General features: G+C 46.7%; 1 protein-coding gene across 1 annotated transcript in view; it reads left to right on the forward strand.

The window, feature by feature from the left end:
• Positions 1-6,183: 6,183 nt before the first annotated feature.
• PAPOLG (poly(A) polymerase gamma) overlaps positions 6,184-17,503 on the forward strand; it is a 92,403-nt gene continuing 81,083 nt past the window's right edge. Inside the window, exon 1 of the mRNA XM_082251352.1 lies at positions 6,184-6,370. Coding sequence (XP_082107478.1) covers positions 6,357-6,370 — 14 coding nt within the window. The 5' untranslated portion in view covers positions 6,184-6,356. The remainder of the gene's footprint in view (positions 6,371-17,503) is intronic.

A 17,503-nucleotide genomic window follows, 5' to 3' on the forward strand; every position in this document is an offset into this window, starting at 1 on the left:
ATATACGTAGATATATATATATATATCTATATATATATATATATATAAAAAGTACAGGAAAACTGCAGGAAAGGGCACTGGGGGGACAAACTAATGTGAATTTATTTTATTTTGCAATGTATCAGTGTGTTTGGTGTGTTTTACTTTTGAATTTGCTGCCGGTTCCACCCCCCTGCGAACGTCACGTCGCAGGAGACGGAAGCCGGGGCACACAGAGCATCGGGAGGAAGATCCGCCGCCTCACACCGCCGGGATACATCACTGGATCCCGGTGACAAGGTAAGTAACCCCTCTACCAGGATCCAGCGATCTTCCTATCAGTACCCCGAGTGTGGCTCAGGGTTACCGCTTTTGGCACTGAAATTTAACCCCGAGCCACACTCGGGAATACCGCTAGGAAGGTTAAAATAGAAATGAAAGGTAAAACGTTTGTGTAGAAATATAAAAACCATTATAAATACCTTTTTTCCCCTTTTTAATAAGTGATCGCATTCCTTTTGTTCTCAGCTGCATAAGAGCTAGGAGAGGAGAAACAGCAGGACACTGAGCTTCCCAGTGAAAGGCTCTGTAGAGGATGTGTGTCAAGTCTGATCATTGGATGAGAGCAAGTTGAGTTCCCAGCATAGCTAGAGAACTCACCATGTTGTGTTTTCCTGCTTAATGTGGTAAATTTTTAATAGGAGAGCACAGGGACAAACAGAAACACAATTGATTTCACACAAAGAAGGCAATACAAAGAGAACAAGATACTTTTTCACACCAGTACATGGTACAGCAGGATCCCCCAGCTTAAGTGTGTAGCCAGGCTTTTTGCTCAGAATGGAGAGTTAAGGCCCGTTCACACGATAAGAAAATCTGTAGGGAAAATTCATCGGGCGACCTATCTGCCGATTTTCGGATTGTTAGTATGGTGCTTTCGACAGCCGACTCCGACTTTTCTGCAAAAAAAATCCTGATGTGCAGGATATAAAATTTTTATTGTCCGTCAACACAACATCCGATTTTCGTCTCGAAGGAAAAAATTTTAAGAGCAAGACTAGGCATGCTCAGAGACGAAAGAACACATACAAAAAAATCCAACACAACATCCCTTCTGAAGTAGAATTCTGTCGTACGGGAAAATTTGTTTGAAAATAACCTCTTCACTTTCCACATCAGACTAGCATGCCACAAAAAACGGACGATAGATCGTTCAATAATCTGATCGTGTGTACGGGCTTTAGAGAAACACTGGCTGCATCTTCTCTCTGTAACTACTTGCAGAGCTTAACTGGTTAACAGACATATGGGCAAGAGGAGGGAGATGCTGAGCAGGAGTTCAATAGACTGGGTCAGGTAGCACTGCACTGTGGGAACTGTAGTCCACAGGAGAGCGACTACTGTAATCAAGAGTTTTTGAACTGCATTTTCAGGAGAGGGGAAAGAGCTGCATTTTCTCAAGTTGTACATGACACAGTGTCCTCTTGCCAGGAAGGAGCTTGGAGAGTGCACATCTCTGTTCAGTGTGCACCATACAGCCATCTAGTTGCCTAATTGCTGCCTACAGGCTCGACTGGGACTATTTTAATGAGCACCAACAGTACAATTGTGTCCTAATGTTTGCCGGCTGAAGAGTTAGGACTAAAGACAGTCCTTAACAGCTGTTACACAGAGACCTTCAACTATTGCTTATGCAAATTAGGATACCGCAGGGGACATTTCACCATATCCTGGCCATTCTCCTAGAGTTCACTCTAGACTAGTTTTAGTATTATTATACACATTGCAGGTAATGCCATTATGCACTTTATTGTTGTCCCTTAAAGCAGTATTAAAATCAATACCAAAATGTATTATATTGCAGTGTACCAATCATAGATTGCGGTGGCTGCATCAGTTTTCATTTCCTTGGTGTTTTTATCTCTGTTTTCAACTGGTGATCTGGCCAGTAACACACCTCCAGTGTTACTGAGACACAACTCTGAATGAATGAGCGGAGGAGGCAAGCAGCATTGTCAGTCTGGATGTGGGGGGGGGGGGGGGGGGGAGTGTTAAATATATTAGCAGATTTAAATACACTACCAAAATTGAAACAAAGCTCCAACTTATACTTTATAATCAATTACAGCAAACAGTTTTTATTTCTTTTTGGGAATCGGTTTTGCATGAATAAATAAAAGACGATCATGCAGCGGATTCTATCTCAATTCTCATTATCTCGGGCCTACGTGCCAATTTAAGCAAAATGGTTGCCCTTAATATCAACTTAACACCGGACCTGGTTACTCACTTACAGGCCCACTTTCCCTTCCAATGGGTGTCCTCCCATATTGATTACCTTCTTATTCCTCTTTATTTACATCTAAATACTATCACTTGGTCCCTTCCTTATCGCCCCTTATGCAGTCTTGGCAGTTCTCACCCTTGTCCTGAATAGCCCGGATTAACTCTGTAAAAAAAATTACTATTTTGCCCAAAATTTTATATAACTTTTATACCCTTCCAGTGCAGGTTATTTTTGGGGTTATTTTTGGTTAAAATAATCCAAAAAAGCGTATATTGATTGGTTTGCGCAAACATTATTGCGTCTACAACTATGGGATATATACTGGAATTTTTTCTTTTTATACCAATAATATTACGGTGGAAACTCTGACACTAACTGGGAAACAGTGACACTAACACATTGATCAGTGCTAAAAATGTGCACTGTCACTGTACTTATTACACTGGCTGGGAAAGGGTTAAACATCTAATGCGATCAAAGGGTTAAATGTGTGCCTAACCAGTGTTTGTGTTTACTATGTGTGCTGCTTTTACTAAGGGAAGTAATAGATTTTATTCCCTGCTTTACAGAGACACAAAATCCATCACTTTCACCCTGTCAGAACAGAGCTTTGCCTTATTTACATAGGCAGAGCTCTGTTCTCTGTCTCTTCTCGCCGATCAGCGGGTGCCAGTGGACATCTGTTGGCTGGCACCCCCTGATTGGCTTGTGCTGTGTCAAATCACTGCACAGCTGCGGTGCTGGCAGTGCCAGGTCACGTACTGGGTATGTGATCTGGCGCAGGAGAGCTGCTCTGCCACTGTCTAACTAAGTTATGGGGTCAGCAAGCAGTTAAAGTTAATTCACTAAAGGAACTAAATAAATAAATGCATGATTTACATGGGATGTGGTCCAAGCATGAGGTATTTAAAACATTTTAAAATATAATAGCCAATTTGGAATAGTCCCTTCATAGAAATCTAAATATGGAAAAACACAGAATCATTGGGCTTGATCTACTTAAATTATAAGGCAAAACTTTTGTTTTTAGTTTTGGATAGGGTGTGGATGGATTAGAACCCCTGTCAGATTTTTATTGGTGTCTGGGCCCTCATTAGGGAGATGCCATCCTCTCTTGTCCTGTTTAACCTTATTATTAACCTCTTGCTGACCGCCCACCATAGTAGGACGGCTCGGCTGCGCAAAATCACATAGTACTACGTGATTTCGTTCACAGGGTCACGGCGCCATGCGTGTGTCTAAACACAGCGGGAGGCGGGAGGCAGGCTGAGGGAGGAGCGGGGGCGATTCCCGCCGGCCTCCCGCGATCGTCAGATAAACTGACAGAAGACCCGCCTGCTTATGTAAACAAAGCAGGCGAGTCTTCTGTCACACAGGCCGGGAGAGATCAGGAGTTTCAGTTACAGTAACAGTGCATATTATTTAGCACTGATTATTGTATTAATGTCACTGGTCCCCAAAAAGTGTTAAAAATGTCAGTTAGGGTCCGCCACAATGTCTTAGTCCCGCTAAAAGACTGCCATTCACTATCATACAGCAGGTCTTGAGTACGAATGTTTCAGTGGGAGGCGGTGTTATTTAGGGAGGACTTGCTTCCGAGTCCAACTGCTGCATCCATTGACACAGACAGTGGGACTCGGCCTCAACCCCGCGTCAACCAATTTTAGCGACAGTACCATGAGTCTATGAGGAGAGAGCGTCGGTGGCTGGGGCCACTGCGCTCGTGCATATCGCTGGATTGGATCTGGCTCAGGTAAGGAAAAGGGGGTGTCTGGGGTAGCTTCTGCACAGAAGGTTGCATTAAAGTGAAGTTCCAGACTGGGGGGGGGGGGGAATAAAAAGTCAGCAGCTACAAATACTGTAGCTGCTGATTTTTAATATAAGGACACTTACCTGTCCAGGGAGCCCTGTTTCGTACTGCGCATGCATGAGTCCCACTGTCTTCTGGGACCTCTGTGTGTCTCCCAGAAGGCAGCGGGGGGAGGGAGGAGGGGGCCACAAATGAAGTAGGTCATCGCAGCACCCTTACCCGGAAGTGGGAGCAGGTGCCACTCCCCCCAAAAGGTGCTATATGTGGCACTGGAGGGGGGGGGGGAGTAAGCATTAAAGCGGAGCTTCCATATTTTGGTGGAACTCTGCTTTAAGGTGAAAAACCTTAAGGCTTTAGAACCTCTTTGATCCTGCGTCCCAGGATCACAGCATAACCCTTTTTTGAGTTACTGAACATGCCCATTAACCGCTTGCCAACCGGCCACAGTAATATTACTGCGGCAGTGTGGCTCCCCTGGGTCCAGTCATGTAGTACTACGTGACTGGAGGGGAAGGGGTTTCGGCGGTGCACGCGCGCCCCTGGAGGCGGGCCGCGGGAGGAGAGGCGGCGATTGCCGCCTTCCTCCCCCGATCGTCTGGGAAACGGAGAGAAGACCCGCCTGCTTATGTAAACAAAGCAGGCAGATCTTCTCACTGACAGGCAGGGACAAATCAGAAGTTTCAGCTAAGCTGAAATTGCGATCTGTCTGTGCCTGTCACAGAACCCCTCCCCACACACACACATTTAGTAAGCATACAGGCATACATTAACCCCTTTGATAACCACCAGGGTTAACCCCTTCCCTGCCAATGACATTATTACAGTAACAGTGCATATTTTTAGCACTGATTACTGTACTAATGTCACTGGTCCCCCCAAAAGTGTCAAAAATGTCAGTTAGGGTTCCGATCTGTCTGCCACAATGTCACAGTCCCCCTAAAAATCGCAGATCCCCGCCATTACTAGTGAAAAAAAAAAAATAATATAAATGACATAAATCTTTACCGTAGTTAGTAGATGCGATAATTTTTGCGCAAACCAATCAAAATACGCTTATTGCGATTTTTTTACCAAAAATATGTAGCAGAAAACAAATTGGCCTAAAGTATTAAAAAATGTTGATTTTTACTTTTTTTTTTTAGGAATGTCCTATAGCAGAATGTGAAAAATATTGTTTTTCTTTTCACAATTGCCGCTCTTTTTTTGTTTATATCGCAAAAAATAAAAATCGCACAGGTGATCAAATACCACCAAGAGAAAGCTCTATATTTGGGAAAAAAACGACATAAATTTTATTTGGGTACAGCGTCGCTTGACCGCGCAATTGTCCGTCAAAGTAACGCAGTGCCGAATCGCAAAATAGGGCCTGGTCATTAAGGGGGCAAATCCTTCCGGGGCTGAAGTGGTTAATAAGGGGATTAACTCAGGACATTTCACAGTCGTGAATGGGAATCTCTTGCATTATTGGGGGGGGGGGGAGAACTGCCCAGAAAGTGTGTGTGGGGGGGGGGGTCACTTAGATGGTGGGCTGTGTGCTGGGTAATGATGAGCTTGGGTGTGTTCAGACTAGGGTCCAAACCCATGTGTGTGAGCCCAACAAGCTGTCACCGGCACAGACCGGTCACCTGGGCATTCCCTGTTTTGCAGTCTCAAGTCGCACAAATACAATGGGGGCTGCAGATGATTGGCCCAATACAGGTTCCTGGTGGGCTTGCACACATGGGTTCAGATCCTAGTCCAAACACATCCCAGCTCATTACTGGTCCTAGTAACTGGGATGAATATGTGAGCATGTATGACCCATATGGGGTATGCAGATCAGGAAATCAGAGGTCCTTATAATCTTATGCTGGGTCTATGATTCCTGGTTTTGAATAAGAAAGGGCCAGGACAAGTCAGGAAACTGTCATTTTCAGGATTAGAGCGGAGACGTAGCTAGCAATCCCCATTGACAGCTTCCCTTCCATTCCTCCTGTGTACTTCTCCTCCGGTCACCGCTCATACTACACTCCAACCACTAGAGGGCAGCGGCGCTCTTTCATTAGGAAGCTCGGTCAGCTGTGTGGGCGGAAGGCCGTCTATATCCGTGGCGCAGTGCAGGCCGGGAAAGGCTAAGAGCCGCCGGAGAGTCTATGAGAGCCTGGCGCCATGTTGGGAGCTTTGTGTCTCTTATAAATAAAGATCGGCGGGCGGGCGGTGTATTGGATGGTTGCCTGGACACTTTGATCTCGGGGGTGATTGGCGTTTCGGCTGCTGTGTCCTGATTTCACCCGAGGAACCATGAGAGAGTTCACGTGAGTGTGTCCGCACTACAAGGCCCAGCCAGACGGGACTGAGAGACAGCGCATAGGAGTGTATGGAGGGGTGACAGGGCCTAGGAGTGTATGGAGGGGTGACAGAGCCTAGGAGTGTATGGAGAGGTGACAGAGCCTAGGAGTGTATGGAGGGGTGACAGGGCCTAGGAGTGTATGGAGAGGTGACAGGGCCTAGGAGTGTATGGAGGGGTGACAGGGCCTAGGAGTGTATGGAGGGGTGACAGAGCCTAGGAGTGTATGGAGGGGTGACAGGCCCTAGGAGTGTATGGAGAGGTGACAGAGCCTAGGAGTGTATGGAGGGGTGACAGAGCCTAGGAGTGTATGGAGGGGTGACAGAGCCTAGGAGTGTATGGAGGGGTGACAGGGCCTAGGACTGTATGGAGGGGTGACAGGCCCTAGGAGTGTATGGAGGGGTGACAGGGCCTAGGAGTGTATGGAGGGGTGACAGGGCCTAGGAGTGTATGGAGGGGTGACAGGGCCTAGGAGTGTATGGAGGGGTGACAGGGCCTAGGAGTGTATGGAGAGGTGACAGGGCCTAGGAGTGTATGGAGGGGTGACAGGGCCTAGGAGTGTATGGAGGGGTGACAGAGCCTAGGAGTGTATGGAGGGGTGACAGGGCCTAGGACTGTATGGAGGGGTGACAGAGCCTAGGAGTGTATGGAGAGGTGACAGAGCCTAGGAGTGTATGGAGGGGTGACAGGGCCTAGGAGTGTATGGAGGGGTGACAGGGCCTAGGAGTGTATGGAGGGGTGACAGGGCCTAGGAGTGTATGGAGGGGTGACAGGGCCTAGGAGTGTATGGAGAGGTGACAGGGCCTAGGAGTGTATGGAGGGGTGACAGGGCCTAGGAGTGTATGGAGAGGTGATAGAGCCTAGGAGTGTATGGAGGGGTGACAGGGCCTAGGAGTGTATGGAGGGGTGACAGGCCCTAGGAGTGTATGGAGAGGTGACAGAGCCTAGGAGTGTATGGAGGGGTGACAGAGCCTAGGAGTGTATGGAGGGGTGACAGGGCCTAGGACTGTATGGAGGGGTGACAGAGCCTAGGAGTGTATGGAGAGGTGACAGAGCCTAGGAGTGTATGGAGGGGTGACAGGGCCTAGGAGTGTATGGAGGGGTGACAGGCCCTAGGAGTGTATGGAGGGGTGACAGAGCCTAGGAGTGTATGGAGGGGTGACAGAGCCTAGGAGTGTATGGAGGGGTGACAGGGCCTAGGACTGTATGGAGGGGTGACAGAGCCTAGGAGTGTATGGAGAGGTGACAGAGCCTAGGACTGTATGGAGGGGTGACAGGGCCTAGGAGTGTATGGAGGGGTGACAGGGCCTAGGAGTGTATGGAGGGGTGACAGGGCCTAGGAGTGTATGGAGGGGTGACAGGGCCTAGGAGTGTATGGAGGGGTGACAGGGCCTAGGAGTGTATGGAGGGGTGACAGGGCCTAGGAGTGTATGGAGGGGTGACAGGGCCTAGGAGTGTATGGAGGGGTGACAGGGCCTAGGAGTGTATGGAGGGGTGACAGGGCCTAGGAGTGTATGGAGGGGTGACAGGGCCTAGGAGTGTATGGAGGGGTGACAGAGCCTAGGAGTGTATGGAGGGGTGACAGAGCCTAGGAGTGTATGGAGGGGTGACAGGGCCTAGGACTGTATGGAGGGGTGACAGAGCCTAGGAGTGTATGGAGAGGTGACAGAGCCTAGGAGTGTATGGAGGGGTGACAGGGCCTAGGAGTGTATGGAGAGGTGACGGAGCCTAGGACTGTATGGAGGGGTGACAGCGGATAGGAGTGTATGGAGGGGTGACAGGGCCTAGGAGTGTATGGAGAGGTGACAGGGCCTAGGAGTGTATGGAGAGGTGACAGGGCCTAGGAGTGTATGGAGGGGTGACAGAGCCTAGGAGTGTATGGAGGGGTGACAGGGCCTAGGAGTGTATGGAGGGGTGACAGGGCCTAGGAGTGTATGGAGGGGTGACAGAGCCTAGGAGTGTATGGAGGGGTGACAGGGCCTAGGAGTGTATGGAGGGGTGACAGGGCCTAGGAGTGTATGGAGGGGTGACGGAGCCTAGGACTGTATGGAGGGGTGACAGCGGATAGGAGTGTATGGAGGGGTGACGGAGCCTATGGAGGGGAGAGAGCGCCTAGAAATGTTGGTCAGCCATATGTTTATCCCCTAAGCCGCTAGTGTTAACAAACCCTAACGGGGATACTGACCACAGTAGCAAACTGACAGGTGTTCCATTCCCTCTCCACAGTAAAGATGGCTGCAGCCCGGTCCTCTAGTCCTAGGAGGGCCTCTGTGGCGCACTCTGATTGCTGTGCTCTTTGGACACAGCTGATCTCAGATCAGGGTAAAGGGCCAATCACAGTGGTCTTTTTACCATGTGATCAGCTGTGTCCAATCACAGCTGATCACATGTAAGCACACTTGTCAGGTATCGGCATTCCTCTCCTCACGTGCTGTCACAGCATGAGGAGAGAGTAACCGGTAAGTGTGACGGGACCATTACACTGATAATTAGGGCAGTGCCTGTCAGTGCCCATCAGTGCAGCCTCATTAGCACACATCAGTGATGGAGAAAAATTACTTATTTGCTGATTTTTTTTTTTTTTTAAATGGTCTTTTTGTTTGTCTCAAAAGATAAAAATGTAATTTGGGTACAGTGTCGTGTGACTGCGCAATTATCATTCAAAGTGCGACAGTGCTGAAAGTTAAAAATTGGCCTGGGCAGAAAGGAGGTGAAAGTGAAGGCCGAAGGTTTTTTTTTTCCTTTCTGTATTCTGCGTACTGCCTGGGTGCAGTCTGTCAGTCTGTCAGCCATTCATTGCTCTGTACAGGCTGTGTGGCCGCAGCTCTTCACACACAAATGTGATTTTATTCCACTGATGGCCCTATTTGTAAGAGTGAATGGGCCTCTGATGACAACTCACCAGGTTAGAGGGGTATCTTCCTAAAGGCAAAGTTCACCTTTTCCAGAAAATAGCCTATGCAGTCAAAGGGCCCCAGTAGATGTAAATTTGTGCAACTTTGATCATTACATTTTTTTACCAAAGGTCTATTTGGGTCCCCACAGAAGTTTGGCTACAAACTCCCAGTTAGTAACCCCCATGTCCTGCCTTGTTGCTAGGATGCGAAAACCATTGGATGCTTACTGAAATCATTGCAGAAGTAAAAACAAATGCCTCCATCCCTCTCCTCACCTCCCTATATAACCTTTTACAGGAGTCTTGTGGCAGGTGACGGCTCTGCATCTGCTCACATCAAGTCCAAGATGGCGACACCTAGCAGCACTCTCTGGGCCTTTGGATATCTACACAAGGAAGACTTTTTTTTTTTTCTTTTCCTTTACAGATAAATATGCATAAAATACATTGTTAAAACGGCCTTAGGCTTGCCATATTTTTTTTTATTTTAATCAAACCATTGGGTTGGAAGAAAAGACTGACTCCATTCCCCCGTCCAAACATTTGAGGTGGATGGAGGTATCCTGTCATTGTGTCTTTGTATTCAGACAGTGGTGAATCTTCCCAGCCCTCAGAATACACCGATCAGCACTGCAGTCTATAGCCTGTAGTGCTGATTGAGCAGAAATTCTCCAACAGGGTATTTGAACAGAAGTCGACTGGTAGAACCGCAATGGTCATGCATGGATCAAAGTTTGGTCAGTTCTTGCTGAACTGACTGAATTTCAATCCGTGTATGGCCAGCTCTACAATTGACTGTTCTCACTCCTGCTCCAGGGAACATAGAAGGCAGTTGTTTTTAGGCTACGTTCACATCTTGGCGTTGTTATTTACAGGTGTTTTTTAGGCATTTTTATGGGTGTGTTTTCAGGCGTTTTTAGATTGACACGTTACTAATGGAAAAATAAAAACGCCTGTAATCTGCCCAAAAAGAAGCTCATGTACTTTTTTGAGCGTTGGGCGTTTTGCTTAAAATGTCAAAACGCTCAGATGTGAACAGGGGCCATTGAAATAAATAGGATTTGTCTTGTTGGGCGTTTTTTAAGCTGATCCTAGAGCAGAAAAATGCCCCAAAACGCCTACATGTGAATGTAGCCTTTAGGCTACGTTCACATCTTGGCGTTGCTATTACAGGCATTTTTTATGGGCATTTTTACAGGCATTTTTGCAGGCTTTTTACAGGCGTTTTTAGATTTAATAGAGACCAATGGAAAATGCCTGTAATCTGCCCAAAAAGAAGCTCATGTACTTTTTTGAGCGTTGGGTGTTTTGCTTACAGCGTCAAAACGCTCAGATGTGAACAGGGGCCATTGAAATGAATAGGATTTGTATTGTTGGGCGTTTTGAGAGCTGATCCTAAAGCAGAAAAACTCCCCAAAAACGCCCCAAAACGCCTACATGTGAACGGAGCCTAAAGGGCCGTACACACTTGACGAAAATCGGACGAAATATCCTCGGATTTTTCTCTGTCTTCTCAGAGTTCATTACCGTTTTTAGTCGACAGTGCATAAATGTTCACGAAATTTCTCGTCCGATTTTTCTTTTTTTTTTTTGGCACATTTAATCCTAGACTTCCGGGTTGTCAGCAACTTCAGATCAAGCGCGGTCTTTTGTATCCGATTTTTCACGGACGTACTGCATACACATTAAACGAAAATCGGTCGTCTGGGGACGGATGAAAAAAATGTTGGTGTTTTGTCCCTCTGTTTTTTTTTCGTTGAAAATGTCGGCATCGGCTGCTGAAAGTTGTGTACACAGTAGCCGAAAATCGGACGATTTCACATCGGGCGGGAATTTTCGGCAGATTTTCTACTAGTGTGTACCCTGCTTAATGTGCCCTTTCATTGAGCTTGGGTCATTCTTTGCAGCTTGCTGTACAGGCATGGTGTGAACGAGCCCTACATGAGTAGAGGTTTTTCACACATATACAGAAGATGAAGAGAGCTGTATAATGGAGATCTGGCAGAAGCAAATGTAAGTGAGTAGAAGACTTTTGGGTTCAGAATATACAGTAAGATCCTTTTAAGCGGTTTTAAATTACATTTTTTTTTTTTTTTTTTTTCCGTAGTAAAATAATTAAACATGTTCTATCTACTTGCCCTGTGTAGTGGTATTGCTCAGAGCAGTACAGAACCTTATTTTCTGTGGTCCCTCATCGGTGAACTTGGCTCCTCCTATTCTGTGTTTGCACCCATAGCAAGCACTTGCTTTGTTGGCCAACGTGTAGGCTTGATTCTGAGCCGGGCTGTCTGCATTCATAGACACAAGCAGTGTGGCTTTGGTCCCCCCTTACTTTCTGCTCACAGTATTTGACTGACAGCAGCAATTTAGCCCTGCTGCTTTCAGCTAAGCTTGATAGCAAGAAGCGTGGAGGGAAGACTGGCAGACGGGCGCAGAGTTGCATTGATACAGGACACAGGTAAGTGTTTGGAGGTGGTGGGAAAGGTAACAGCAAGTGGCAATTTTTTTTTACTGTAATGCAGGGAATGCATTAAAGCCCACATCCGTGCTGTGCCTGCACTGCAAAGGTTTTGTCCAGGGGCGAGAAGAAAATTGTATACTCACCTGATCCTCCGTTCCACCAGTGAACAGTGCTCCCCCACGGTCCAGCAGTGGACTGTTTCTGACGTCTTCATGTCCAGAGCATGGCTGAGGGCTTGATGACTTTAGGAACATTTCACTGCACAAGACCGCTAGACTGGGGGAGGCTGGATCTGAAGGAACCGGTCTTGTGTCCTGGGAGGATTGGATAATTGTATTTCTGTTCTCCCCTAGAAAAAAAAAAAACTTGCAAATAACCCATGCAGTGCGGGCACAGCCCCACTGCAAGAGAACTTTGTTTTTTTTTGCCCGGAGTTGGGCTTTAAGCTAAAAAAAAGTTACCTTTAGAACCACTTTAAAAAAACATTTTTCTTATGATGCTTGGTCGATCTTTTTAGGCTGCTACCTTTTTCTCTAGTAAGGCCGGGGTCACACCAGGGTGGCCAAACTACAGCACAGGTGTATGTTCAGTTTTAGCTGCGGTTTCATAGGCTTCTGTTGGGTTGTGTGTTTTTGCCACGCCCCAAAGATGCAGATTGCAGGACTTTTAGTGCGCTTGCAGAAACTTCCAATCTAATAGAAGTCTGAGATCATGGCTAAAAAGTTAAAATACACAAAAACTGCATACATCCGCACTGTGGCCAAACACTAGGACAACAGTGCAGTGGTGAACAACATATTGGGGGGGGGGGGGGGGGCACATAAGATACCACAGTCAAAACTAGGGGGGCACTCATAATTTTCCCCACTATATCCTACCACTGAAAAAACGAGTGTGTGTGTGTATATATAGTATCTCACAAAAGTGAGTACACCCCTCACATTTTTGTAAATGTTTTTAGATTTTTTCATGTGACAACACTGAAGAAATGACACTTTGCTACAATGTAGTGAGTGTACAGCTTGTATAACAGTGTAAATTTGCTGTCCCCTTAAAATAACTCAACACACAGCCATTAATGTCTAAACTGCTGGCAACAAAAGTGCGTACACCCCTAAGTCAATATGTCCAAATTGGGCCCAAAGTGTAAATATTTTGTGTGGCCACCATTATTTTCCAGCATGGCCTTAACCCTCTTGGGCATGGAGTTCACCAGAGCTTCACAGGTTGCCACTGGAGTCCTCTTCCCCTCCTCCATGTCGACATCACAGGGCTGGTGGATGTTAGAGACCTTGCACTCCTCCACCTTCCGTTTGAGGATGACCCACAGATGCTCAATAGGGTTTAGGTCTGGAGATATGCTTGGCCAGTCCATCACCTTTACCCTCAGCTTCTTTAGCAAGGCAGTGGTCATCTTGGATGTGTGTTTGGGGTAGTTATGTTGGAATTTTGTCCTGCAGCCCAGTCTCCAAAGAGGAGGGGATCGTGCTCTGCTTCAGTAGGTCACAGTAGATGTTGGCATTTATGGTTCCCTCAATGAACTGTAGCTCCCCAGTGCCGGCAGCACTCATGCAGCCCCAGACCATGACACTCCCACCACCATGCTTGACTGTAGGCAACACACACTTGTCTTTGTACTCCTCACCTGGTTGCCGCCACACACGCTTGACACCATCTGAACCAAATAAATTTATCTTGGTCTCATCAGACCACAGGACAGGGTTCCAGTAATCCATGTCCTTAGTCTGCTTGTCTTCAGCAAACTGCGGGCTTTCTTGTGCATCAACTTTAGAAGAGGCTTCCTTCTGGGACGACAGTCATGCAGACCAAATTGATGCACTGTGCGGCTTATGGTCTGAGCACTGAGAGACTGACCCCCCCACCCCTTAAACCTCTGCAGCAATGCTGGCAGCACTCATTCATCTATTTACCAAAGACAAACTCTGGCTATGATGCTGAGCACATGCACTCAACTTCATTGGTCGACCATGGCGAGTCCTGTTCTGAGTGGAACCTGTCCTGTTAAACCGCTGTATGGTCTTGGCCACCTTGCTGCAGCCATTTTGAACTTCCAGTGACCAATATAAGAGAGCGAGAGTGATAACACCAAATTTAACACATCTGCTCCCCATTCACACCCGAGACCTTGTAATACTGAGTTACATGACACTGGGGATGGAAAGTGGCCAATTGGGCCCAATTTGGACATTTTCACTTAGGGGTGTACTCAATTTTGTTGCCAGCAGTTTAGACATTAATGGCTGTGTGTTGGGATATTTTGAGGGGACAGCAAATTTACACTGTTATACAAGCTGTACACTCACTACTTTACATTGTAGCAAAGTGTCATTTCTTCAGTGTTATCACATGAGAAGATATATTAAAATATTTACAAAAATGTGAGGCGTGTACTCACTTTTGTGAGATGCTATGTAATGTGTAATATATATATATTATACTGAACAAAATTATAAACGCAACACTTTTTGCCCCCATTTTTCATGCCCTGAACTCAAAGATCTAAGACTTCTTCTATGTACACAAAAGGCCTATTTCTCCCAAATATTCACAAATCTGTCTAATTCTGTGTTAGTGAGCACTTCTCCTTTGCCGAGATAATCCATCCCCCTTACAGGTGTGGCATATCAAGATGTTGATTAGACAGCATGATTATTGCACAGGTGTGCCTGCGGCTGGCCACAATTATGGCCACTCTAAAATGTGTGGTTTTACTGTATTAGGGGGGGGGGTCCGAAAACCATTCAGTATCTGGTGTGACCACCATTTGCCTCACCCAGTGCAACACATCTCCTTCACATAGAGTTGATCAGGTTGTTGATTGTGGCCTGTGGAATGTTGATCAATGGCTGTGCGAAGTTGCTGGATATTGGCAGGACCTGGAACACGCTGTCGTATATACCGCTCCAGAGCATCCCAAACATGCTCAATGGGTGACATGTCCAGTGAGTATGCTGGCCATGCAAGAACTGGGATGGTTTCAACTTCCAGGAATTGTGTACAGATACTTGCAACATGGGGCCGTGCATTATCATGCTGCAACATGAGGTGATGGTCGTGGATGAATGACACAACAATGGGCCTGAGGATCTCATCACCGTATCTCTGTGCATTCAAAATGCCATCAATAAAATGCACCTGTGTTTGTTGTCCATAACATACGCCTGCCCGTACCACATAACCTGACCGTCACCATGGGCCACTCGATCCACAATGTTGACATCAGCAAACCGCTCACCCACACGATGCCATACACACTGTCTGCCATCTGCCCTGTACAGTGAAAACCGGGATTTATCTGTGAAGAGAACACCTCTCCAAGGTGCCAGATGCCATGGATTATGAGCATTTGCCACTCAAGTCGGTTACCATGACAAACTGCAATCAGGTCGAGACCCCAATGAGGACAACAAGCATACAGATGAGCTCCCCTGAGAAGGTTTCTGACAGTTTGTGCAGAAATTCTTTGGTTATGCAGCAGCTGTCTGAGTGGCTGGTTTTAGACTATCTCAAAGGTGAAGATGCTGGATGTGGAGGTCCTGGGCTGGTGTGGTTACACGTGGTCTGCGGTTGTGAGGCCGGTTGGATGTACTGTCAAATTCTCTGAATCGCCTTTGGAGATAGCTTATGGTTGGGAATTGAACATTCTATTCACAGGCAACAGGTCTAGTGAACATTCCTGCAGTCAGCATGCCAATTGCACACTCCCTCAAAACCTGTGACATCTGTGGCTATGTGCTGCTCTAAAATGCGCAGTTTTATATTGTGGCCAGCCTAAGGCACACCTGTGCAATAATCATGCTGTCTACTCAGCATCTTGATATGTCACACCTGTGAGGTGGATGGATTATTTCAGCAAAGAAGTGCTCACTGACAGATTTATGCTGGCCATACCCTATACGAAAAATTGTTCAAACTCCTTTTTGAAAAAAGAACACTTGGTCATGAGGGCAGACCATCATGCCATCCATGTAATTACTGAATTTTAATTGATAAATCGTTCAATGTGCATAAATGAATCCGTTTATCGTTCATTTTGTCACACATGCCTAGTGCAAACAGTTTGGGCGAGAAACACATTAACCTTTCAATTTATCGTTCGTTCAGCAGAATTGTTCCTTTTGATTTTTCAGCTCTAAAAAGTTAAAACTGATTTTTGGCTAGTGTATGTATTTAAAAAGGCCTTTTGTATACATAGAAAAAGTCTTCAATCTTTGAGTTAGGGCTCTTTCACGCGGTCCGCCTCCGTAGGCGGATCCGTGCTGCTCAGCAGGGATTGATCCGCCGATCCCCGCTGAGCCGGCGGATGACAGCTCCGTCTCCGCTTGCAGTGCATAGAGGGAGGTGTCGCAGCCCCTGCTGCTCTCTATAGGGTTTCCATCCGTCCGGATTTCACGGACAGGATCGGATACGGATGGCAGCGGGTGTCGGTGGAGGTGTCTCCGCTGACATCCGCTGCCCCATAGAGCTGCATGGAGGATCCGATCAGATCCGCCTAAAAAACTGACAGGCGGATCTGATCGGATCGCCTGTGTGAAAGGGCCCAAAAGCGCCTAAAAAATGGGGGCAAAAACAAAGTGTTGCGTTTTTTTTATAATTTTGTTCAGTATAAATAAGGTTAAAAAATACGAGAGTAATGCAATATGCAACGATACCTTTTTATTGTACTAACCGAACAACTAAAAGACAAGCTTTCAAGAGTTTTCCTTTTCTCCAGGTATTGCTTCAGACCTGAGAGAGAGGAAAACTCTTAAAAAGCTTTTCTTTATAGTTTAAATCTATTTCAGCAAACAGTTTTTACCCAGTAATAGTCACTAGTATTGGTGCCAGTTGACGCAGTGACAGCCCCTAGTATTGGTGCCAGTTTATGCAGTAATAGTCCCTAGAATTGGTGCCAGTTTATGCAGTAATAGTCCCTAGAATTGGTGCCAATTGACGCAGTGACAGCCCCTAGTATTGGTGCCAGTTTATGCAGTAATAGTCCCTAGTATTGGTGCCAGTTGACGCAGTGACAGCCCCTAGTATTGGTGCCAGTTTATGCAGTAATAGTCCCTAGTATTGGTGCCAGTTTATGCAGTAATAGTCCCTAGAATTGGTGCCAGTTGACGCAGTGACAGCCCCTAGTATTGGTGCCAGTTTATGCAGTGACAGCCCCTAGTATTGGTGCCAGTTTATGCAGTGACAGCCCCTAGTATTGGTGCCAGTTTATGCAGTGACAGCCCCTAGTATTGGTGCCAGTTTATGCAGTGACAGCCCCCAGTATTGGTGCCAGTTTATGCAGTGACAGCCCCTAGTATTGGTGCCAGTTTATGCAGTGACAGCCCCTAGTATTGGTGCCAGTTTATGCAGTGACAGCCCCTAGTATTGGTGCCAGTTTATGCAGTGACAGCCCTTAGTATTGGTGCCAGTTTACGCAGTGACAGCCCCTAGTATTGGTGCCAGTTTATGCAGTGACAGCCCCTAGTATTGGTGCCAGTTTATGCAGTAATAGTCCCTAGTATTGGTGCCAGTTTATGCAGTGACAGCCCCTAGTATTGGTGCCAGTTTACGCAGTGACAGCCCCTAGTATTGGTGCCAGTTTACGCAGTGACAGCCCCTAGTATTGATGCCATGCTCCCAGCGCAGAAGAGGTAGGGAAGAATAGTGGGACCTGTCAACCACAGTGATCAAAGTGTTAAGGCCAGCCGTGATGGTGGCAGTGGTCTTAACACTTTTATCAACTTCAT

The sequence above is a fragment of the Pelophylax lessonae genome (assembly GCF_965119305.1).
Source record: "Pelophylax lessonae genome assembly, chromosome: 3".
Classification (NCBI taxonomy): domain Eukaryota; kingdom Metazoa; phylum Chordata; class Amphibia; order Anura; family Ranidae; genus Pelophylax; species Pelophylax lessonae.